Source organism: Falco peregrinus, chromosome 5 (assembly GCF_023634155.1).
Source record: "Falco peregrinus isolate bFalPer1 chromosome 5, bFalPer1.pri, whole genome shotgun sequence".
In the NCBI taxonomy this organism is placed as follows: Eukaryota; Metazoa; Chordata; class Aves; order Falconiformes; family Falconidae; genus Falco; species Falco peregrinus.
In genome coordinates, this window is record NC_073725.1 from 21,995,763 (window position 1) to 22,021,799 (window position 26,037).

Here is a 26,037-nt window from a genome sequence, read left to right on the forward strand (position 1 = left end):
ACAATCACTAGCTCTTGTTCTCATGGGGGATTTCAACTTACCAGATGCCTGCTGGAAATACAGTACAGCAGAGAGGAAACAGCCTCGGAGGTTCCCAGAGTGTGTGGAAGAGACCTTCCTGACACAGCTGGTGAGGGAGCCAGCTAGGGAAGGTGGCCCACTGGTCCTGCTGTTTGTGAACAGAGAAGGACTGGTGGGTGATGTGATGGCTGGAGGCTGCCTTGGGCACAGGAACCACGAAATGACAATTTAGACTCTCAGAGAAGCAAGGAGGCAGGTCAGCAGAACTGCTGCCTTGGACTTCCAGAGGGCTGACTTCAGCCTGTTGAGGAGCCTGGTTAACAGAGTCCCTTGGGGCTAAGGGGTCCAGGAAGGCTGGACTTTTTTCAAGAAGGAAATATTAAAGGTGCAGGAGCAGGCTGTCCCTGCGTGCTGAAAGATGGGCCAGCAGGTGGGAAGGCCAGCCTGGCTGAACAGAGAGCTTTGGCTGGAACAGAGGAAAAAAAAAAAAAAAAAAGGAGTTTATGGCCTGTGGAGGAAGGGATAGGCCACTCAGGAGGACCACAAGGATGTTGTGAGGCTAATGCAGGGAGAAAATTAGAAGGGCCAAAGCCCAACTAGAACTCTTTTCACTGCCACGAAAGACAATAAAAATAGTTTCTATAAATACATTGGCAACAAAAGGAGAACCTCCATCATTTATTGGATGCAGGGGAAAACACACTGACAAAGACTGAAGTACTTAATGCCTTCTTTGCCTCAGTCTTTAATAGCAAGGCCGGTTGTTCTCTGGGGACCCGGCCCCCTGAGCTGAAAGACAGATGGGGAGCAGAATGAAACCCCCATAATTAAAGGGGAAATGATTAGCAACCTGCTACACCACTTAGAAAAACACAAGTCTATGGGGCCAGCGGGTACCAAGGGAGCTGGCAGGAGTGCTCACTGAGCCACTTCCCATCATTTGTCAGCAGCCCTGGCTAACCAGGGAGGCCCCAGTTGACTGGAGGTTACCCAATGTGACACCTGTCTACAGGAAGGAGGATCCAGGGAACTACATGACTGCCAGCCTGACCTTGGTGCTGGGGAAGGTTACGGAGCAGATCATCTTGAGCACCATCACATGGCACATACAGGACAACCAGGCCTAGTCAGCATGGGTTTAGGAAAGGCAGGTCCTACTTGACTAACCTGATGTCCTCCCATGACAAGGCGACCCACTTTGGACAAGGGAAAGGCTGTGGATGTTGTTTGCCTAGAGCTTAGTAATGCCTTTGACACAGTCTCCCGCAGAATTCTCCTGAAGAAATTGGCTGCTTATGGCTTAGACAGGCATACTCTTTGCTGGGGAAAAAAAAAACCACCAGCTGGATGGCCAGGCCAGGAGAGTAGTGGTGAATGGAGTTAAATCCAGTTGGCAGCCAGTCACAAGTAGTGTTCCCCAGGGCTCAGTATTGCAGCCAGTTCTGTTTAATATCTTTACCAATGATCTGGACAAGGAGATTGAGCACACACTCAGAAAATTTGCAGACAACACCAAGGTCAGGGGGAGTGTTGATCTCCTGGAGGGTAGGAGGCTCTGCAGAGGGGTCTGGACAGGCTGGACCGATGGGCTGAGGCCAGTTGTATGAGGTTCAACAAGACTCATTACCAGGTCCTGCACTTGGGTCACAACCATGCCACACAGTGCTACGGGCTGTGAGAAGAGTGGCTGGAAAGCTGCCTGGAGAAAAAAAAAAGACTGTCTGGGGGTGCTGATCAGTCAGCTGAACATGAGCCAGCAGTGAACCCAGGTGGCCAATGAAACTGGGAAGGGTCTGAAGCAGAAGGCTTATGAGGAGCAGCTGAGGAATCTAGGGTAACTTGGCCTGGAGAAGAGGCAGTTCAGGGGGTTCTTATCACTCTCTACAACTACCTGAAAGGAGGCTGTAGCAAGGTGGGCATCAGTCTCTTCTCCCAAGTAAGAAGTGATAGGACAAGAGGAAATGGCTTCAAGTTACACCAGGGGAAGTTTAGATTAGATACTAGAAAAAGATTCTTCACCAAAAGGGTTCTCGAGCATTGGAACAGGCTGCCCAGGGATGCTGTAGAGTCACCAGCCCTGGAGGTGTTTAAAAGATGTATACATGTAGCACTTGGGGACATGGTTTAGTGGTGGACTTAGCAGCATTAGGTTAACAGTTAGACTCTATGATCTTAAAGGCCTTTTCCAACCTAAATGATTCTATGAATTTCTACTGAAAAATTTTGTACACCAAATCAGTAACAGCTCAACTTTATTCAAATCCCCCTGGAAAGGCACAATCTAAAGTGAAAATATTTTTAAGAGTATGGCAATAGTGAAATCAAACTCAAGTACCTCTACTAAGCAAAAACAAAGCTCCAAGATGAGCAGGAATCAGAAAGATCCCAAATATTAATTTCAAAATCATACACACACAATAACTCTCCCTGACAGCAAAGATCATTTCACATTGAGTGCATAGAAAAGCAAGGTTTTCTCAAGCAGAGTCACTTATTTCAATGGTCCCTTATTTTCCAGGCAGGAAGTGTTTGGTTTTCTAAATTCTTAATTAGCACTTACCTTCCTTTTTTCCTTAAGTATTTTCAGCAACTTACAATGTGTTTTTACTGCCATGATTAACTGAAAATGTTCTATTTTCAAGATATCTACCATTGAGGGAATAAGATGCGACAGAAATTACTGCTGAACACAAACAAGATGTTCAGAAACCTACAAATATACAAATGGCATTGAATTTCTCTTCTTAAGCCTACAATGACACATTAAAGATAGCCAGGCTAGTTAAAGTCTGCTAACAAGCCTTCAGTATGCATTGGTCAAAGCAAACTTGCAGCTGTGTAGTTTATAAGTTAGCAGCCATGTAACTCTGATTTTACCTTGTCCACTGCCACTATTATCAACATCAGCAACACACAGACAGCCTAGGTCAAATTCTTCCTTTTCTCCAAGTATAGTGGACCACCAGTCTCTAGCTTTAAACAAAGACATTCTTTACTGAAAAGGAAACAAAACATTGTTACAATGTATACACACAACTGCTTGTACAAACAACTTTGTTAGCAACAACTTTCATTAATTATTTTTCATGTCAGTTTCACATTGCTCTCCTGAGCTGAACAAGCGTTAATTTCAGGTGTCTTGTGTTTCTAGTTCCACAGTTCAGAAGCCAACTTTAGGAAACTTGTTGTCATTAGTCTACAAATTAGTTGCGAGAGATACTACTAGTGTCTCTCACACATGTGAGCAAAAGGCAAAAAACAACAGCTTGTTTTAAATTGTTAAAAGCCTTCGTAATAAGCGTTAAGGAAGTAATACAAGTTTTGAAAGTCACAGAACTGAAGTTTTCTCTCCAAGCAAGGAGTATCAGGGGGAAACAATTCTGATGCAAGTTTTTGGCAAGAGAACTTATTTTTAGAAAAGCAAATGAAGACACAGACAGCATCAAAACCTCCACCCAGTAATCGCCTTGAAGATGCCCTAATGACACGGCTAAAGAACTTGGTCAGAGAGGGCACAAATCAGCTTTTCTGCTCCCTACCTGCTGTTATTTTAAGAAGAGGGAGGGAGAGAGGAGACTAATCCTTTAGTAGGTGGCTTGACAACAACATTACCCTAGTTCAAAACTCACAGCTCAGTGCCTGTGCCCTGCCGTGAGCAGGACAAACCTGCACGCCGCCCCACAGCCCGCTGAGGGGATGTGGGGCAGCGCCGGCTCTAGCGGTTTTTTCCAGGAGAAAGGAAAAACGATGGGCTCCCCCCTTGTTTTCCTTTGGAGCAGCCTGCATGCCTTTCCTCTTTAAAGGAAACGATGTCTGCCAAATGAAAACGTATTTTTTTGCCTCAGGCGGTTACCGCCGTTATGTCAGCGAGGCAACCTGCTGCAGCCGGGCGCCGGCTGGCGCCAGCACAGCCCTCCCCACACACCCGCTCCCTCACGGAGCCCCTGGGCAGCACCCGCAGCACGCCCGCCCTTGCCCCGCACCTCAGGGGCCGCTCCCGGGCACACACGCACCCCGCAGCGGGGGAAGGGGGCGCTTACCTGGGCACCCGCCGGGCACCGCGCAGTCCAAGCTGCTCGGAGGCGGCAGCCCCCCTCCTTCTCGGGAAGCCCCCGCTCAGGCGCGACCTGAGACGAAACGAAGGGTGAGGCGCAAACCGGCAGCGCTACAACCCCCTCCCCGCCGCCATCTCCAGCGTCCCTCTCCCAGCGCCTTAAGTACCGGCCCCGCCGCGCCCGCCCCGCCCTGAGGGAGCCGCTCGCGCTGACGCTGGGAAATGTAGTTTGGGAAGCGGCGTGACGGACCGTCGGGCTCTCTCATTTCTTCCTGTGCGGGGGGGCAGGGGGGGCGAGAGGGAAGAAAGACGTTCCTTTGCGTTTCCTGAAGAAAAACCTGCCCTCCGAGCTAAGGGCTTTTCTTTTTCAAAGCCCTCAGCAGGAGCCTCTCGCCCTCCGCACCGCCCCCTGCCGGCGCCCTGCTGCGCCAGCCCGCCCGCTCTCCTCCCGCCTTCCCGCCGCCGTGGTACCGCCGGCAGGCCACGCGCCCGTGACGTCTCGCGGGGAGCCCGCGCCGGAGCCGAGGCGGCGGGGCGCGTGCTGCGGGGGCGGGCGGAGCGCGACGCCGTCGCTGCCCACTTGGCGAGGCCGGCGGGCGGCGGGGACCCTGGTGAGACCCCGGGCAGGCGCTGAGGGGCGCCAGCCTCCCCCCCCCCCCCCATCACCCCCCGCCTCCAGCGGCCGGGGGGGCGGCCCCGCTTCCCCGCAGGGGAAGCTGCCCCTGCGAGCTACCATGGACAGGACCGCCGTGGCCAAGATGGGAGCAGTGGCCAGCGCCAGCGTGTGCGCCCTGGTGGGCGGCGTGGTGCTGGCCCAGTACATCTTCACTATGAAGAAGAAGACGGGCAGGAAGACCAAGATCATCGAGATGGTACGTGGTTACCAGGCCGAGAGCGGGGCCGCGCGGGGGAGGCCGCCGGCCCCGGCCGCTCGCCCTCCTCCTCAGGCCGGCGGCGGGCCGGTCCCGCACGGCCGCCCTCGCGGGCGGGGATCCCGCACAGTCCGGCTCGGCTCGGCCCGGCCCCGCCCCGCACGGCCCGGCCGCCTCCCACCGCCGCCCCACAGCGAGCGTGCCCCGCCGCGCCCGCCGCCCTGCGCGCTGACAGCCCGGTTCGCGCCGCTCCCCTCCAGGCGCCGGAGCCCGGCTGCTCCTGTGCCCACCCCGTGAGGCCAAGGGGCTCCGGGAGGCTGCGGACCCGGTGGCTGGTCCTTAGGGACACACACCGGGAGCAGGAGCGGCGGTCCCGCCGCGGCACGGCTCGCTGGCGCGCAGGGTCTGCGCCGTCCCGGCCTGTCCGGGCCCTGTGAACCTGAGCGTAAAGCTGCAGGTCGCGGTGCTAACTTAACAGCCTGCGTGTAACTTGTTCACACAAGGAAAAAATGGGGAGTGGGTGTGTGAGTGTGTGTGTTCAGCCATCTGTTGAAACTTGGAAGCAGTGTCTGTTCCCGGTTACTATAAAAGGAAGATGGAGCTCGCTCCCTACTGTCCTTGTTAAACTTGTTATTTACGGCCTTATGTAAAGATCTGCTTATCAGCGACTGGATTGTAAAAGTTCTTGGTTTAGGCAATAACCTGATTACATTGAAATTGGAATTTCATTGAAATTGAAATCCTTCAAAATTTGCGTGTGTAATTTGGATGCCGCTGTACTGAAGAACTGAACTGAAATCAAGTCACTTGCTGTTAGCCAACGGGTATTTTGTGATTTCCCCCACAAAACTTTACTGAACACTCTATTTTTTTCTTAATTACACGTGGAAACGTAGATTTTGCTAAGAACTAGGATTCTGTGTGTGAATTGTGAGCTAACTATTCACTTGGCCCTACGTTGCAACACTTGCTGGTGGAAGTCACACAATGCAGCTTGTGATAAAGTGGGTCCCAAGAAGAATTCCGCTGTGCATTTTTCCTAATCACAGAGTCCTCATACTTTCTGCTGGAAAAATACTTGAATGCTGTTTCTAGTCATCAGTCACATCATTCAACAATTTGGAGAGGGGGTTCTTGGTTTTCAGTTTCTGTGAGCCTACTTAAAACAGTTTGTGGGAGAGCAGAAAGTTCGGATTGCCACCTTAGAGAAGTTTTAGATGTATTTCTAAAAGAGAGCTCTGGACTCCATAGTAGGTTTTTACAAAACTCATTTCAAAAACTCAGTGGCATAACACTGGTTAACTACCATTTTTTATTATCACCATCAACATTATTATTATTTCTAGTACTCTAATAATAGAACTTCAGAGTTATGTGGACAGTAAAATAACATTTAGAACACTGATCATGAAAACAAAAGGCAGATCCAAGTTTCACTAACTCCTATTCATAATATCCCATCTGAGCTGTAGTTCAGAAAGTGCCTAATAATTGCTAAAGATATATTTGTATTAGCTTTCCATACAACATTTAAATGGTGTTTTGGCTGGGAAGACTTGTAACTTTTGTCTTTGTTGCAAAGATTTTGCCTTTGATAGGGAAAAAACCATTACAACAATGTTAAATTGATTTCTGATAAGTGAATTTCTGAAGTATGTAATTCAGATAAAATTTTCAGAACTACGTTCTTGGACACAGATCTGTAATCCTAAATAGATACTTCCAAAAATTCTGCTTTTATGATCAGAGCTTTTCTCAACTTTACATTGCAAAGGAAAAATAAAGCTTGTTAAAGCATGTCAGCCTTCTCATACAGAAACATTTGGCCAACTGAATGCAACACATTAATACTATCTGCTCCATTAGAGAGCTAGTGTTTCAACCGATATTCAAGTTGGCAGCTTCCTCAGCTAGCAAACATCTTTAGTTCATCAGCTGCAAGTTTTCTTTCTTCCTCATCAAGTATTTTCAACAGACACATAATCAGGCTCTGAAATGTCTTTGAAATAAGCAAAATAGTTATGTAAGCTTTACACCAAGGAGTTGAGTTTGTCAAATAAGGGCAAAAATGTGTTTGTTTGTTTTACTTGATTATACTGCATTCTGGAGAACTTCCTGAAATAGTTTTATCCGCCAACATAGATTTGATTAGCTACTTCTGTCATTTACAAGACACTCAGTCTGTTTCAGTTTATCACGAGAGAGACACATTCCTTTGAGCTTTGGGGAGAAGGTGCCATTTTCCACCCTGTAATTTAGCGTTAAATTATGGTGTGGTTTTGAACAATACTGCTTTATTGAGATGTATTTTTTCTCTTGCACAACTAATACACAATACTATACCAGGCTGGTCTTCTGTGTTAGGTTAAAATTACAGGATTGTTCTTGTATTTTCAGCAGATTTTTTTTGTTCAGGTTTTCTTTGGGGAACATTATGCTTTGGTTTTATATCCACATTTGATTCAGAATTACTTTAATTTATAACTTTTCTCAAAATCAGTAGGGAGCAGGCCTGTTTACACCTTAGTTACGTGACTTTAATTCTCACCAATGAAATATTATTTCATTATAATTAACTGCAGCAATATTTTTTTTACTTTTTTCTTAGTTAAAATAAAATTTGATTTATATAAGACCCAAATGTAAGTAAAAAGCTGACTTATAGCAGTGTTTAAATGCTAAAAAGACAGTGACCTTTACAAATCGAATAGAGTATCTGTAAGACAAGTTAAAATCAGGTATTATGACACCAAAAATGTTCAGTGTGAAGAAGACTGGAAAGGATTCTCAAGCTTTGGGGAAAATATAAGGGTAATCATGTTTCCTAACTGAATAAAAATAATTAAGAAATTCTTAAATGTATATCTCACATTTCAGTCGATGAATTTTTAGCAAAGTCACTAGCCTGATACAGAAATTTCAGCTCAATAAAGACACCATAAAATTACTGCATCTTATTTGGAAGCAAAGGTTTAGGTTTGGAATTAAAGTATTAATATTGTGTCTTTACTGACCATCTGAAATTTGCAAACAGGAAGTTTCCCTTAGGCACTGATCAATGTAAACAGAGTTACTTCGGCTCCACTTCTGAAGTAACAGAGGCATTAATAGTAAATATATAGACAGTCATGTGACATTTTACTCTGTGTGTTAAGAATCAACTATCTCCCAAAGTCTTCTGTATTACTATGCACAGCCAAATTGCCATTTCTGTGAAACTGTGAAAGTATTCCTACAGTCAGGTAAAGGTAGAAGTTAGCTGCAATGTTGCTAACTTTAATTTAAAGAGAAGGTTAATAATTAATCAGATTCTTAATTAGATTCTCAGGGTAATTCATTAGATAATGTTTGATAGATACTTTAAAAAGAGATTAAACCTTACAGTAAAAAGAGATTAAACCTTACAGTAACACTCAATCTTTTGGATTTCTCAGGCCCCAGACAAGTTTGCAATGAAGTTGTGGATCCTTATAGAGCAAATCAATTCTACTGACAATAGACTTCAGTTTCTTGCTTACTCTTTGCAAAGCCTCAAAATAGAGTGAAAAATGTTGCCTAAGTCTTTCAAAAACACTCATCTGTAAGGAGTAGTCCATATTAAGTAAAATACGGGGTTAATGTAAGAAAAACTGCTTAATAGAGTAACAGTATTTTTTGTTGTGTCTGTTTCATAAAGTTGTGAGAACCTTGGATTTTTTTCAGCACCTTGTCCTCACTCTTTAGTTTTGGAGCTTTTTATTGTATTTATTTTATAAGGATGCGAAACATAATACAGCTGATTGAAAACAGAATAGCAGAATACCTTAAAGTGAGGCTTTCTCTCTCAGGTTTGTTTTCCAGAAAACTAGGCACTTGGTTACATTTGTCAATTTCTGCCTTCTGTGCTGAAGTGAGAGGATCTAATTGCCTGAAAAGAAACTTTGTATCAAATTTCAACAACAGCAAATTAAACATTGACTTAGAAAGTAGTTTCTCATATTTCAGGAAACTTTTCAACCAGCCATTGTTAGATGTCTCTGGCCAGTTTCCTTTCTAGTACGTTGTAGGGGGAAAGAAATTAATGGGTTTTTGCAGTATTAGAATTTGCCTGGAGAGAAATAAGCGAACTAGTAATAAGTGAGACGGCTGCTGTTTATCTGCTTTTCTAAGAAATAAAGGAGCATATTCTGTGAGTGTGACTGTTATAGACATTTTGTGGGGAGATTTTTTTAATTATTGTTGTTATTTTATTTTACTTGCCAGTCTCTGGTAAGGCTGGCTTCTTGTTTCTTAGGGCATCAGAGCATTTGTGCCATAGATGAAGGATACAGACCTTTACAGCTGGCAGCCATCACATACCACTCCACCTCTTTATTCTTGTCTTGTTGCTAGTAACTAGTTGTTGTAGTAACTGTGACATTATTCTGGCATGAGACATTAATGACCTCCAAGTGGTGAATAAAGTAAAGGAGTTTGTAATATGTAGCATACATATTCAAGAATCTAAATGGATATTATGTGAAACTGTTCCTTCATACCTGCTTTTTCCCTTACAAAGATGAAGAAGAGTTTAAGCCTGAGCAAGCCGGAATCAATAAAAGGGGAATAGAAGTGACATGGACTTTCTCTAACGATACCACTGCAGGACATTGTAATTTTCTTGGTATCGCAGCAATAATATTTAAAATGTCATGACCTTGAGTCCTATCCAGTGATGTGATCCATGTGGGAATAATATTGTTCCGAAAGAATGGTGCTGTGATGTGAACCAAAGTAGTGAAAAGTGAAAGAACTCCTGGGACCTAATACTGCCCTGCCTAATTGTTAAAATTTTAAAACCAAGTTACATTTGATATGAGTACTGGAGATGTCATATAACTATTTCTATAAAACTTGGCTTTTGGTTTAGACTGTATTTCTCAATAGAAAAATCACATTCGCAGAATGATAAACACCAGTATTACTAAAACAAGGTTGTGTTGCCTGCAGGCTTTTTGCACAGATAATGATAATGATTATATATAATGACCTAGGATGTGGCTTGTAAAGCAAGTTTACACAGGCCAGGAAAAACACTTTAAGCACAGTTTGTGTTGATACAACTTAGATACTAGTAATAGCTTTTTATTCTCACTGTAAAATAATTCAGCTGGAAATTTTAGATATTTGTATCCTAAGGTAAGAAAAATTGACTAAATTTCAGTGTTTTCTTCTAACACTGTTAAGAATCAAAAAGTAGTCTACTATAGAGATTATGTACATACTAATACTAATATTTTACTTTATTTAGTATAATAAGCTGATCCTAAAATTTTAACCGCCTGTTTCAGAAGTAGGTTTTAATTTTCCAAAATTGGCCCTGCCTTTTTTTTTTTTTTTTTTTTTTGTTAATTCAGTAGGTCTTGAAATATGTATCCTTTCAAGGAATGGCTACGGGAAGATCAATTAAATCTTTAATTCTGCATTAGTTTATTTAGAACTCATTAATTGTAGTTATAACAGTTCTCAAAAATGTCATGATGAACTACATCTGAAAACTGAGCTCCAAGTAGTGTATATAAGTAAAAGTCAGGATACAGTATATATTGTAGGTATAGGCTCAGAAGAGCTTGTTTGCTGCTTTCTTTTAGCTTTTTATATAAAGTCTTTCTCTAAGACAGAAAAGCAATCTTTCAGTGAATCATTCTGCTCTGGAAGATGTTTACCTTTTCATAAATAGTTGGTATGTGTTAAGTTGTATTTTCAAGTTATTTTCTCCTCTCTGCAGTAACTCCTGATTATTGGTTGAGCTATAATGGCATCCATTCTATTAAACTCTTCTTACAAATTAAGACCAATAGCAAATACTGCAAGTATTAAATGTGTTACCTTTAACTGTCAAGACAGTATAAGCAGTAAGAAGGTTTTTTAATATCAGTGCAGATTTGCTCATATTATGAATTAAATTGGCTTAGCGTTCCAACAGTCAGTCTTGAGTTAACAAGAACTATCAGCTTCTATAAAAAATACCTAAATTGATCAATATAGGCATAGAAGAGACCCATAGTATGGACCCATGCATTTTTAGGCAGAAGATACTAGCTGTAAATTCCATATAAATGGTAAATGTACCTGTAAATGTAAAAACATCGCTATTTTTTTAAGTCTGGAAACTTTTTAAAAATACCTGAACTTTAGAAGTTCTTTCCTTAAAAAAATAGAATAACTGCCTCTTACCTTTTATTTTCACTTGAATTATTGCATAATGCAAAATATATAGTCTTTTCCTATATTGGCTTGTTACAATTCACTTTACCAGCCTTCAAGCCATCAGCCCTCTTTCCTTCCTTCCCTCCACGTGTGCATATGCAAGCATATATTGTGCAAGTATACTACAGTATACTCTTCACTTACTGTGAAGAGTCAGTCTTGGCGAGAGTTTAAGGAAAAATACTGGAAGAGAAGCACACTGCTAGATCATATTGCTATAATTTGCTGCATTTGTCGGCTAGTAGTTAATTTTCAAGATTTAAAGTTTAGCTAGTTGAGCTGCAGCAGACAGTGTAGAGCAGCAGGTGGCACTAGTGTGAATTTTGTGTCTGCACGGTAGATCTCTGAAGATGTATATACACTATTTTGTAAAGTAACCTATCATTTAAGAAATCCTGTCCCACAGACACTGGCATTTCTTGGCCACTACCTTAGTCCAGGTCAGACATGTACAACTGAACTACTCCTGCATGCAGAAAGCCTACAGTAGCAGCTATGTCTCTGCTTCCTGTCTGATGCCCAACACTGAAATTTGGCTGATCCCATCACATACTAAATGGAACTGAGAGGCAAAGATAGCTCACAACTATTCTTCCTGGCCTTCTTTCCTAGCCAGCATGTGAAGAGCTATAAGGCCAGATAAGACTGAGCAAGAGAGTTGGGTAAGTATACTGTCGTAGAGAGTGTAGAAAATAAAAGTTAGGACATGAAATTTAACTTTTCCCCTGACCTTCTTGCAGTCATGTTACCATGAAGCAGTTGATCTGTAGGGACTATTTCTTCCTGGGGCAGAAGTGTGTGTGTCACAGTTATGTTGACCAGTTGCTGGACATTAGCCACTTTCTCCTACCTTTCTCCTTATTGATGGTGGTAATCAATCACCAATGGTCAGCTGCTGTAAAACATCTGAGAACTTATGATGTTTGCAGTAAGCAGATCTTTAGTCCCACATCTGTCACACAGCAGCCATTAGGTTGGAATCTGTGACTGTTGTGTTGGTCACCTCCATCTTAGGTTATTTGTGTGGAGTTTCTAACTGTTTGACAAAAAAAAAAAACCACAGTACTTGTTAAAAGTCCACTGGATTTTTCTAATTTGGCTAATCTTTATATCAAGAGTGTTTAACTTGAATGTTAAAGATGAGGTATTTTCCAGTACAAGTGAACATGCTTAAGGTTGCAGTACAAATCAAAGACGACACCATGTTTAAATACTAAAAGTAACTATATACTTTTTGTTCAGTAAAAATGCCAAAAAAGAATACAGTACTGCACTGAGACAATAATTACAAAAATAATTTTTATTTTTATATATATATACTAATATATATAATATATAATGTATAATACAATAATTTATATTAATTATGTAAATAATACCTATTGCTAGAAGGAAATGTGGCTTCTGTTTTCATATATGCCAAGCCTTCAAAAAAAAAGGTAATTTATTCAATCTGTAATTATTTTTTTTAAAGGGGTGGGGCAAGGCCTAGACTTGGACACTGAAGGTTCAATAAGTGCCTGAATATAGAATTTCAGACTTCTTGAGCTGGTTTTGCCACCAAGAAAGATTCCTGTTCAAATGTACTTGTTCTTACTTGTTTCCCCACTCATTAGCTGTGTCTTCCTTCCTTCACCTTTATAATAAACTGTTTGTCTGTTTTTCAGATTGGATCACTGAAATAATCCAAGCTTATTAGAGGGGTGTTTTTTTTACCTGAGAGTTTGTTTTACTCCACCTTAATGCTGACAGAATGAATACCACTGAAATGTACCGTTAACCTTGTTGCTTTAAAGCTTTACCTCTTTGTTGGAAACCTACTAGTTATCAGATTAAAAGTGCATGTTACCATGAAAAAAGTTGTATGTGAAACTGAAGGGAAGGAATTAGTTAGTACAAAGCAGTAGCCGTATTGGTACATTAGCAGTACAAATAGTACAAATCGTAGTAGTGGTAGTATTATTACAAATGGGTTTTGAACGTGTCCTATATCACTTCCAGGGAGCAAATACACAGATATAAGGAGCATCCAGTTGCATCTTTGAATGGAGCCAGCAGCAGTCAGAAACATCCATAAAACAATGAGACATAGAGATGAAACAAACCATCACACCTCAAGTCATTGTATTGCTGCCTGTTACTTTTAAAATGAGTGCATGGCAGCTGTATTTCATCTTAGACTTAATGGATTTTTTTTTCAAGAAGTCTAGAGAATGGTCTGTACTCAAAGAGATCCTAACCATTAAAAACCTAATTAGTATCAATACGTAACTTTAATTGGAATATTATATTAGCACTACATTCTTCCATCAAAATGGCAGTGTCTGGTAATGCATTGTAGATTAAACTTTGTCCTGCTGACTTTGCTTTCAAACTGAGTCCCGCAACTCCACTATTCAAGGGTCAGAGTTTATTTGACCTAGATACAGCAAGAAAAAATCTAAGCAGATGTTTTTTTCTTAGAAGCAGATAAGAGAAGAAGCGCATCAGCAGCAACTGATTCAGTCCAGGCCTTGGGCTTAATGCAAATTCCATTCTAGATAGTGTTACATGGGAAGCTTCTAGGGAAACAAGCATTTGTTTAAGTTCTTTCAACACATGTGCGTATAGATATATATATAAAATATTTAATTATAAAAGGTATACTTGTACAGTTTGGGAAAAAAATAATATGGGTCATCAAAATTACATTATGCAAGGTGAGCTTTTCATACCTGATAGCTCATTAAGAATTTATAAATATACCACAGTGTTTACATACTGCCAGTTCTTAGAATTCTATACTGTTTGCCTAGATATTTTGAAGAAGGATTAGCTGTACCAACAGCCTCATCTGTAAACATTCTTTCAGGAAGCATTAAATTCTGTGTACCTTGAGAGGGAAGTGGATCTTTCAGATAGCCAGACTCCCAACATCTATCCTGTTACCATAGCAGTATTAAAGGAAAATGAGAGCACTAGTCAAATTCAAAAATTTCAGTTTGTCAAAAATTAATTTTCTGTATCTGTGGTCTCTGAAGAACAGGTAGAAAAAAGGAAGAATGAGGTAAAAAATGAGATACTTGCGATTAAACTGAAGCACTATCATGAAGAGCAAATGATTCTCCCTGTTGTCACATGTTGCAAGCAGGGAGTGTTGACTTACCTTCTATGAAAAGTCTTGCCTGGTACAGATAGTATCATCTGTTTAGCAGTAGCCTATAGCAGAGGCCCAGGGAAATCATCAGAATGGGGCAAGTTGTCATTATTTTTTTTCTAGAATGATTTCCCAGCCTCCAGCAGTTTGTATTTCAGAGACAGTGCCTGTAATTTAAGATGAGCTTTTTTCATGTTGTTATCCAATACCTTTTTAAGGCTGTGTAAACTTACGGCATCACCGGAAATGAATTCCACATTTTACTACTTTACTGAATTGTGTGATCTGTAGCTGACTCATTTGTTGTGAATGTGTCTCCTGTTCATTTTAGTTGATGAACTCTGCCTCTTACAATGAAAGATGTAGCAAACAGTCTTTGTCTATTAACCTTTTCTTTGCCATCCAGTCATTTCTTTTCCAGGCTGAAGAATTCTGTTATATTCAATTGTTCATTCTGTGGAAGCTTTTCATACCATGGCTCATACTACTGCCCTTCTCAGGGACTTTTGCAGTTCTGCTCTGTCCCCAGTAAGGCAGGGAAATGAGAACTGCATTTGGTTTTTAAGTTGCAAGTGCTTAATGGATTTATAAAGTGCTACACAGAAAGCGTTGGTAAGAATAGGCAGCAGTGAAATCTAAGTACGAAGGCCAAGAAAAAAAGGTCAGTTTTCTTCTGCCCTGCATTGAGTGAGTGTCACAACCTTCATTTCTTCTTTCAATTCTAATGCTTTAGAAACTATTATTAAATGTAAGCATAATACAGTATCTTCATAGTATTGATCTGAACTTGCTTACATTTAGGTTTGGGGTTTTTTTGGCAAGGGGAGGAGAGGTATGTTTAAGAAAAACCCATGAGATTAAATTCTGGCTCAGGTCAGATGTCATTTATAGACCAGTATTTCCAAGATAAGTGGTTATTGACTGAAGATGATTTGATCATTTCAAGATACTCACTGATTACTAAACAATTCATAAATATTTTTTTTAGCCTACCAGTTTCAAAGGTTAATTCTCTCCAAAGTGAGGGGAATGCAAGCAAAACACAGAGATGTGGTGATTCCCCTATCATACAATCAGTGAAAAATGCCTGCCCTGAGCTGTATTCATTCAACCCCAGAATGTTCAGAACTGGTTCTGTATGGTTTGTACCCCTTATATTCTCTCAGAAAGACACTACATTTTTGCCTGGAGTAATAACTGACAGGAGGAGGTCACATGAAATACTGGAAATTCAGGCCCTAGTTACTATTAGTTCTTCATAGACTTCTATACAGGATTTGAAATTCTGCATAAAGTGTCGACTTCTATTGCCACAGTTGTTACAGTTCTTTCTGAGTTTTGTAATGTGTAACAATATCTCTGTGTTTGAGAAATATGTCTTTGATTAAATGTGTAAATCTGTCCAACCTCTTACTCCTGTGTTCTGTTACCTGGACTGCAAGATACCAAGTCAGCGATGTGTTTGGTTTGCCTTCATTCCTACTTGTAAGATTCAAAATTTCTGTTGATTTATCACCAGCAGAGATCTCTGCTTTTAGAGTGTTTTTGTAAGCACAAGAGGAAGGTGCATAAGGGAGAATGATGCTGCAGTATCTTTTATTCTCTCATCTGAACAATCCCATATAGAATTGCCGGTCATGGCTTCCTGTATGTTTGAAATTAATGCTAAAAACTATGTTCATTTCAGACTTCCAGAACTGCAGAAAATGTTTAGAAAAAGAAGGGAAAAAAAAAACCAAACAAACCACCACACAAAAAAAACCCCTTCTAATTCTGACCTTATGGACTTTAATAGAGTAACCACCTTGAGAGATCATTAAACCAGAATAATTTATCTCACTGCATGCCCTTAGCATTGTTCCTGTCCACTGCTTAAAACCTTTGGTTAGTCCTAATGGAGCTGATTATCTACCCCATGCTTAAAACACACACAGTTATCTTGCTGAATTGAAGTGTGTCTTTATGTAGCATTATTTTTTTAATCAATGACAGTGGTTTTCTTGAGATACCATTTTTTAATGAGTTCAACATTATAGGGGTTGTTTTATTAAACATGAAAAGAAGAATTGCTGAAGAAGTTTAGCTGTTCTTTATATGTTTGAGTGTATGTGTTAGCACAAATAACTTTATGTTATGAATGGTCAAACTGTAGATGATCACCAGTTTTCTTTTTTATTTTTAAGAAAGATTGATCTCTGATTAGATCTAAAAGTATCAAATCAAGTTGCAAAATATGTCTTGTGATACAGCGTTTAGTTCCTCTAATTGGTTCTGTGTATGCATTTATTTTTGCCTTTTTAAATATGATAGCTGAGTAGACAAAACAAATTCTCAGATAAAATGGTACTGCTTAAAACATTGCAGATTAAGACCCTCATCTTCTTAGCATATGTCTTCTAGGTTTATCACAGTTTAATGAATTCAGTCCTTAATATGTTCTTAGCACTATTCCTTAGCAAGTGCTGTTCAAGCTCTTTTCTGTTTAAAGAATCTCTTACATTCCTCATGAGTCATCTCTATAATACACACACACTTTCATATACAAATAATACTTCTGTATTGCATCATACCAGCTGTAAATAAGACTAGCATTTTATATACCAAACCTGTACTGGAAAAATAAGTGGTATCCAAAATTCCTGCAAGGTATCCTTCTAAATCTTTATTTACCCCAGCTTCATCAAACTGAACATTTATCTTATTTTCCTTGTAATTGGCACTTAGGAATATAAAAAGCTATTCCTGGAACCAGGATGCTGCTAACTTGGTTTGCTAAGGCATGAATAAAAATGATATTTGAATAAAATGGGTTTATGTTGGTTCCTTTCTTCTGCTTGGTTTTGGTACTTGCTGAAAAGGGTTCAGTTAGCTTTCCCTGTCTTGTGGACATGATATCAAGTAGTCTACTTTGGAAAATATTTACTAAGTAGACTTATCACAAAATCAAAATTAGAAAACAAATAAAGTTCCTTAATGCTTAAAATTGATCCCTGCAATAAAACAAGGTATTGCTCAGGTAAATTTGGGCAATATGCTAAATATGGGGCGATATATTAAAGTTGTGCAGTTGTAGTAGGCTCACTAAACAAGAATAAAAGGTAGTAAGCTCACGGAAAGCCACTAGCTGATGTTTATACTGTAGACAGGATTCAGTCACCTAATTTTTGTAGCAAATATTCTAATTCTAATGAACAAAACCGGCTCATATATGACCTCTTTCTTGATCTTTAAAAGGCGATGTCGGTTTAGTTGAAGTATTCAACTATTTACTTAAAAAAAAGTTCAGCTTACTTGCTTATGTAACTTATCTGTGCTGTGTTCATTTCTTTCCACAAATAGGTGCAACTTGGGGCAGAGGTGTGTAAGGAGCGGCAGAACCAGTTTTTCTTTCCTTCAGACTAAAACTTACAGTGCTTTATACTCTGAGAGCACCCTGAATGTCTACAAACTAAGTTCACCTAACACACCACCATATAAAGTTGAACCTTTTCCTAGTCTTACATGATGACAAACCATCTAACGTTTTCAGTGGTGGTGCTCTTTTCTCTCTCTTTCTCTCTCTCTCTCTTTCTGTTTAGAATATTCTGCAGTCAAGGTATGGCCCTCAGCCAAAGAGAAAAGGTTAAAATAGAACCTATCTGTTGAAACAGCTATACCTCTTTAGTTCATGGTTCTTAAAATATATTTAAATGACCTTCGGTATTGTGGGGGTAGAAATATCATGGTAGACTTCGTTTGGTAATTTTAATTCGTCTCTTACCCGAAGTTAAACACTGTAAACAAAATGCTCAGCTGACTCAAATCAGCAGTAACAAAATGGTCAGTAGCGGGTATTGTAATTAAAGTGTTTGACATAAAGGTTTCTTAAAGTTGCAAAGACAGTCTTCCTTGGTTTTTAGATGAGGAGTTTCATATACGGTATTTTCATAAAAGTGAAAGTACATTGTTGTTAGAGATACAGTAGATGTTTTTCTAAGAATTAGGTGTTGGCTGTATTACTGTTTACAGAAATTTTGCTCACGTCATTTTCTAGCTCTTTCACTAATGCTCATTTAAATCACTCATTTTAAATGCTTTCTAATGAGCCTGATATACCAAAGTCTGCAAAAGTTGGACTTAATTTCTGCAGCTCTTTTCTTCAGTCTTAAATCATGAGTATATTTTTTTAAAAATAACACGCACACAACCTTTTTTTGTTTCCCCAACTTTCATAAAGAGCAAACTAGCTTCCTTTAAAATCTTGATAGCATTAGAATTAATTTTCTCACTGAATCATATCAGACAAGTACCAGAATATCAAAAGGCCTGCTATACCACCTTCCACATCCCAGTCTCACCTGTTGAGGTTCACAAGACTCATTTATATCAGCACCCTTTTTACCTTTAAAATATATAAAAGCTCAAAGACAAGTACTTTACAAACTGCATGTATAAAGTGATCCTTTACCTGAACTGCATGATTCATCTAACAAGCATATTCTACTTCACTGTTTGTAAGACTTTTTAAAATATGAAATCCAGCACTGACAAAAGCTACAGCTTTTTGTTGTGCAAATAATTCATATTTATTCAAGACACTGCATTATACATATTTTTCTGAAACATTATTTTGGAGATACTATTAACCAAAAGCACGCTAACTGTATCAATATACTAAAAAAGGTAATATTCCCTGTATGTTACCTATTACAACAATGTACAAATGCTCTAACAAGTAGATTAATGGGAGCTATGAATCCTCGTAAATACCAGTGCCAGGTAAATACAAATTTACTGTATATAGTCTTTGCAGGGATTATGTTATATTTTGAACATACCTTTCAAACTGTTTTGCTGCTTCAGGATAAAGCAGACCTTAGCACGTACGTCTGGGGGGATCTTGTTCAATTCTAAGAGAATTAGTGTTGATGAAAGTTGCGTGCTTTGTATCAGCTGAAGTATTCACTATTTGTCCCACTGGGTCAAAACACAGAGAGCACAACTGAAAAAACTGAAAGCACACGGTATAGGTGAGAGTCCATACTGGTCTACAGCTAGAATGCAGACCCAAAACATATGGATCCACTGTATCATTCATAAAAAGTCTGGATTATTTTTTTTAACATAGAAAACCAGCACATCCTCCTTAAAAGGAAGTTTTTATAACTAATGAATTTCTGGAGTCCTGGTAACGTCGGGGTGTTTTTATGGTGTTAGGGGTTTTGTATGTGCTACACTACTAACCTGCCCTTGCTTCAATTCTGACAATTACACTGGTCACATTTGTGGCCACATATGAATTGGCCTGATGTTTGTGGTTTGTTCTGGCAGCCTGGAATAGTGATCATAAACCTAAGGTTGAAGATGAATTAAGGGATGGTATAGGGACTCTCACTGTTGCTATAACAAGAGTTAACTTCACATGACACTTCCAAGCATTTACACAACTTCCAAGTGTAAATATGATTAGGCAATACTTCCTTCATCCTCTCACAGTAAAAAAGATTCCTTTTAAATACAACTTCTGTGTCACCTTGTTACTGTCTTTGATCAGGCGACATGCCTAATGACAACCTTTTGAAAGCATGTCGAGTGGCCTTGTCTCTCAAAAATCCTGACAAACAAGCCTCCTTGATTTCCTGTTTCAGTATCACATAGATAATTAAAGTCAAAGCAAAGATTAATTAAGTAATTTATTTGCTGCCTTTACACAAATAAAGGTGTGCTCCCTTGTAAGTGTTAATGAGGCCATGTCAATGAGCTGTAAGAAATTTGAGGTGCTCTGCAACAGGAAATCCTAAAATGCTTGCAAAGATTTTATAAAAGGGTTAAAAAGTAACAAAGTAGTAAACTTGTGCTTTGAAAAACAAGTGCCTTCCTCTCTTAGAGCAGCCCAAATTTGCCTGCTGCATTCATGAAAGCTGTTCATTCAGAGAAGGTCAAAGGTTTTGTTGTTAGTACACCAGCTGATCATCTGTAAGCCTGTCAGGCTGTACTGCTGAGCATAACAAACTGCTGTGCATTGCTGATGTGCGTCACAGGACCCTGGGGTTTTGCACGGGGATTAGTCAGGCTGTATTTGGAAACGCCCTCAACTGCACCTTGTGCTGCTATATTAGTGTTTCTCAAGCAAGAGGAATTTTCTTTTGCTTCTGCAGCTGCTCCTGCAAAACCCTCTGGTAAGTGTGCACAGCTTCTGTCAACAGTACTGTCTTCTGCCTGCATTTTTAAGCCAAGTTTATGAGCTGAGGCATTACTTAGAGTTGTTTATTGTGACAAAACGTATTTTTAAAATTAGAAAAATGATAGCACAGAATTGGCAATAGCATTGAAAGAGTGAATATATTTACCAGATTTTACTGAATAGGTTAATTCAACTTAAATGTTCTTCTACTTTTACATATGTATTGGAGTAGTCTGAGGTGTGGGTATTTTCAGAGTGACATAGCTATGCACCATGCATGTCTGCATTTATTTCTATACAGCAGAAATAGCAAAGATCATATAATATAGCAGACCAATTCTTAAAAGGATTTGGTTGGTTTCTGTTGGCAGCCTGCATGCGAGCCCTGCGTCTCTGGACTCTGCTTGCCACCTATGCTGTTGCAGTAGGACAAAATCAAGGACAGAAGAATCAGGAGTGCCCTAAGCTCAACGCACAGGTACTCTCCTTTAAAAGCACAAGAGGAAATGCTATTGTCATATTTTCTGTGAAAGCTGTCTATCCAGATTTTTTTATATTTTTTTCCCAAATTAAATAAAAGAATCTAGCACATTAAATGCAAAAATATGTAAATAATTAAACAAAATAAACCAGGAAAAATTATTTTTAGTACGCATCCTATTCCATTTCTTAAAATAGCTCAGGTAGTGAAACCACTTCCAGTTATTTCATATAACCTGTGCCGGGTATCTGGTTTTGCAGCATGTTATCAAGCAACTGTGAAAATACTCACATATTCTGTTGTTTCATTTCCATAATAACATTTGCCTATGTACTTTTTAGATAAGTAGTCCTAAGGCCATGTCTTGATAAAACTACCAAAAGAGTAATTTGGTAAGGATTTCTTACCATATATGAGTTTACGTCATACGAATATAAAACATACTATGCTTTTGGTTTGGGGAATTATAGAGTAATAAATCTTTGTCCTGAGCTCAGGTTATGCTAGCAGACTGCACGATCACTAGCGCAGTGCTCCTGACTAGCTGCACATAATGGAGTGACTGATGTGATTACACTCGTGTCAAGTAGCTTTTAATGTTCCTGTCTAAAAGATAAGCCTATGAACAGCTGGGGCTGCTAAGAGAAACCTCCAAAACACGGACCCAAATTCAAATTGTCTGAATTAAAACCCATCTTGCCTTATACATAAATGAGCATAAATGTAGCTATAAAGGATCATATACAGATGGAGGAAAAGATAGGCACACACTCTCATTCTGTGTTTTTTGTTGCGGCTCCCCTGCTTCTTGCAACTCAAACATTGTAAATAGCAGAAGTTACATGAAGAAGCTTGCATGTTTTTGAAAAGTTTTGGTGAGCTTTGTTTCCTAGAACAAGTCAATGAAAGTAATGCTCTTTAATAATAGCAAAAAGAAAAAGGAGGCGGAAAACGAGATGTAAATGTTAAGGAGTGTGCCCCTTTTCCTTATCATTTCACCAGACTCTTTCCTTCAGCCACCAAGAACACCAAAACCAATTTTCTGTAGCTTGCCAGGGCCTCAAATTTCTCCACTATCACTGATGCCATGCCATGCCTTTTTTGGTACATGGCCAGAAGTAAGTCTATGTGATAGCTAGCCTCAGACCTTGGAATTGGGCACCTGCAGTTCCCAAAATAATTGTAGTTTATTCTTGATTTATATGCTTTTACCTGAAAGACTAGAAAAAAAATGTACAAATATTTGAATCCTATCTGGTTTATCACTTCGATTTGCATTTTCCTTGTTTAGAAATAACATAAATAGTTCCCTCTCCTTGCCAGCCCACCCTTGTGCATCCTCTGTATCAAAAGTTAATAGGCATGGAACCTAGTCTAGTCTTAAGGCAGGTTTACCAACAAAGTAGGAAAAAAACAAATTGTATGATAATTAAATTCACATACTGTCAATAGTATTACATCTATTTCTTATTCATTGTCTTAATCACTTTTATGACATTATGGTCATCTGAAGATTTGTGGAATATTTTTTACACATTTGTAAGTGTGAGAACAGTTATTATTCAGAATTACTGACAGCTAAGAAACTACTCTATCAATCATTGAGAATTATAGAGAAGTTCCCTTAAAATTTTACCCACACGTAATGCAGGGTGTTTTTTGAGCAGACTACCCTTTGCAAAATAAGAAAACTTTGTATTTGCCAAGTAGCATAGGTTTACAGGGTATCAGTATAAAAATACTTTGCCCCACTTTTTTATGTCCTCGGTCAAAGCATTACTTGACAGATTTATGATGATAGCCTCTTATATTTTTAGTTATTACTAGTAATATTTCAGACTGTGTATCTAGATTTGATTGTGAAATGAGACACATCTCCATGTAGTTAAGGCAGCAAGTCATTCATCAGCTCATCCTTGCCAACTTAAAATTATATATCTATATATAAAAATATAGATATATAAATAAGATAGTGAAAACAACAGAAGGTCCCACAGTCATCCTTTATATGAAGTTTCCTTTTTTGAAGGAATAATTGAACATTATTTTTTATTTTTTTCTATTTTTTGATTTTTTTAATCTTAGGGACTTATGTTGTTGTTTTACTGGGTAGGGGGAGAGAAGTAACTGCTCTACCTCCAGCACTCAATAGATTCAAAAGTTCAGGATAATCTTAACTCCAGAATAACACCTTGTGCACACAGTTATTAATTCTCTAGGATAACTGATTGGAAATACCTTCTATGGCAGCTGTGAATTCACTTAGATATATTTTAGCAATTATCACCAAGTCTTGTTTTATAATGAGTTTGACACAGCATGCACTTAGATATATGCTGTCTCAAATACTAAGAAAACTATATATATAGGCAGCACCCAGACACAACATAAAAGCAGCTCTGTTTGCACTCCTGCTATCCAATTGTATATAAGAAATTTTATTTCAAAACTAGAATTCAATATGGTCTTTACAGTAAATACTTTTCCTCTTTATTTAACCCAGCTACACAATTGCATGTCTCACGTACTAAATAGACTTGTAATTTTCAGAACTGTCCTTGTGGTAAATGACCCATTCTGTGGTTTGTAGGACTGGGGGATTTCCAAACCTGCGTGAATCCATTACTGTTCATTCATCAAGGTATGACTATAAAATTGTTAGCTACAAAATGATTTTCTACATCCTTATTCAGTTACCTGCTATCACACAAACAGCAGATCTTTTTTTTCCTTTTCATAATTCCAATTAAGATCAACCTTTACTATAATATTTTTCAGTTTTGTTCTTGCTTCTCTTTGAAGGCTTCTTAAAAATGTCAGAAACTAGAAACTTTAATGTATTTGTAGTCAATGTGTATGTGAACCACAAGTTACCTTTGGGAGTTGTCATCTTTTAACATATGTTTTGAAAGAGATACTGGCCTCTGAGCTATCTCAGTACCATACAGACTCCCGTGGTAAGAAAGCAAAACTCTTCTTACACTTTTATAGAATGACAGAATAAGTAAGGGCACTTAAGTCATTCCATCTGATGTACTTTCAGATACCACAATGAATATGAATTCCTTTTCTGTATGTATTCTGTGTTCCGTTTAGTTCTGTGAGTAGAAGCCCCTTGCTCTGAGAAGCTTTCTTGCCTTTGTTAGGTGCTATGGAGACTTCTGTTTGGCTGTTTCTCCATATGTGTTCTTCCCAGTCAACTGGTGCATACTCAGTTGATTCCTAGAACTTTCTCAAACAATTAATAGAAACACAAATCAAATTGGGTGAACTTTTCTTATTAGCATTTTTTCACTCTTTGTTCTTTCATCTGTCTTATCAGTTCTTTCCAACTTGAATCTGCTTGTCTCTTTCAACTCTGAAGAGTGGCAAATATGCCACAAAAAACCCAACTGCTAGACTGGGCAGAAGCATAAGACACTGAAAGAAAGTTTGCCAGAAGAGTGGTGACTTCTTATTAGACAGTTTCATTTACTTCTAATATAATAATGATTTAGCCTACCTAAAATAATTGCTACTTAATGTTCAGTTGCAAATATGAATACAAGGAATCAGTGGTGGAGACAGTGGCTATTTCAATCAACCTTATTTTCCCTGATGCTTAATCAGATGCCATATCCTTAGTGAAGGTTTGGTTTTGCCTATTAAAGTGCCTGTGAGATTGAAACTGTCTGAATCACGCTCACTGCAGAAGACTTTTTTTTTCCCCCCTAAATTACGATACTCTTCAACTGACATCAATTCTTGTGTAAAAATGAAAGATGTATTAGAAACGAAAGAAACTTTAAAACTGATCTTGAGTAGGAGTGCCAGTTTACAACATCAAAACAGGAAACTTTCATCATACTTAGAATCTTAAGCAATGTATTGTTTAACATCAGTGTTTTTCCTCAGGTTGTTTCAGAAACCTACAAAAAGCCTCAGTCTGAAATAAAACAGCAGCAAGCAATCCAGCTTTCCTCACACGGTCTCTCTAGATCTCTCTGCATCTCTCCCAACATCTGGTCTGTTTAAATCAGTTATATTAGGAAGTCTGTTGCTTAGTACCTAAGTAAACCAAATAATGTTTAAACTACTTCTTACAAAAGCACACATTTAGATTTCACTTTGTTTAATTTTTGCATTCCAAGTCTAAAAATACACATATAATTTTCCTCCTGAAAGTCAAAGGAATTAGTCGATTTACAATGAAAAAATTACAAAACAGAGTCAAACTGCTTTGTATCTCCTTATAGAGAAAAAATGCTATATACCCAGCAAATAAGTGGTAAGATTACTTTTGTTTACCAGCACTGTATAACATATAAAATACCATAATACACCTTTAAAGAGTTGCAAATTGTTGATACTTTATTTTGTGACTCTAGATCTGCTGATAATTGTGAATAAATAGTTATAAATACTTCGGGAATGTATTTCTCAAAAGACTAGGGATTTTTTTTCTAGGGATATTTTTCAGAATTTTTGTTTTTTGTTAATGCTCATTAGCTTTCTCAATGATTCTCATCCTGGGATGTAGCTGATAGTTGGGAGCAAATCCTGATTTTTTCAAAAAAACCCTTTTTTGAATTTGCTGTGCTAATAAAAGTAGCAAGGCACTGCAACCACATAGGAGGAACTACCGTTACAGAAAATGCCTTTGCCACAGAATGACAAAAGAAAACCTTAAATCTTCCAAACTAAGTTAAATGAATCCAGTTTGTTTCTTATGAGACTTGCAAAGCACAATAGTAGTAAATACCCTATCATGACTTTAGAATTTTGGCAAGATGTTCTGGTACAGTCAAAAGTTTTTGGATCGGTAGAAAACCTTGGCAAATTATCAGATACTCATGGTTGGGGTTTTAGAAGCATTTCTGTTTCCTGTTTTGATTTGTGTCTTTGAGGGTAGCAGCCAGAAAGTAGCAGTAAACACACCAGGTATTAGAATTACTTGTTACATTGAAAAATAGGAGCACTGATGTAGAAGAAAAGATACAGTGCAGCAAAGACTAAATGTAAAATTTAGCAATTTGTGCAACTACCTGTTTCTGCCTAGGAGTAGTTTTGAAGAACATTTGGTAATTACCAACTGATTTTGAA

At 39.0% G+C, this 26,037-nt stretch overlaps 2 protein-coding genes across 12 annotated transcripts in view; one reads left to right on the forward strand and one right to left on the reverse strand.

The window, feature by feature from the left end:
* The window catches only part of BBS9 (Bardet-Biedl syndrome 9), a 311,265-nt gene extending 307,031 nt beyond the window's left edge, over positions 1-4,234 (reverse strand). For 4 of the 5 annotated variants that reach the window (XM_055804136.1, XM_055804135.1, XM_013303082.3 and 1 more), the window contains exons 1-2: positions 4,062-4,234; positions 2,899-3,016 (exon numbers count right to left, since the gene is read on the reverse strand). In XM_055804136.1, coding sequence (XP_055660111.1) covers positions 2,899-3,010 — 112 coding nt within the window. In that variant the 5' untranslated portion in view covers positions 3,011-3,016; positions 4,062-4,234. Of the gene's footprint in view, positions 1-2,898; positions 3,017-4,061 lie in introns of those variants that run through there. The other variant, XM_027793639.2, reaches the window with a different exon arrangement.
* Positions 4,235-4,599: 365 nt separating this feature from the next.
* The window catches only part of NT5C3A (5'-nucleotidase, cytosolic IIIA), a 28,800-nt gene continuing 7,362 nt past the window's right edge, over positions 4,600-26,037 (forward strand). The window contains exons 1-3 of one of the 7 annotated variants that reach the window (XM_013303147.3): positions 20,450-20,469; positions 20,846-20,952; positions 23,546-23,596. Coding sequence is in view for 3 of the 7 variants with exons in the window: in XM_005242193.4 (XP_005242250.2) it covers positions 20,319-20,469; positions 20,846-20,952 (258 nt within the window). In the remaining 4 variants the exon portion in view is untranslated. Of the gene's footprint in view, positions 4,948-20,312; positions 20,470-20,845; positions 20,953-23,505; positions 23,597-26,037 lie in introns of those variants that run through there. The other 6 variants (XM_055804138.1, XM_005242193.4, XM_027793621.2 and 3 more) reach the window with 6 other exon arrangements.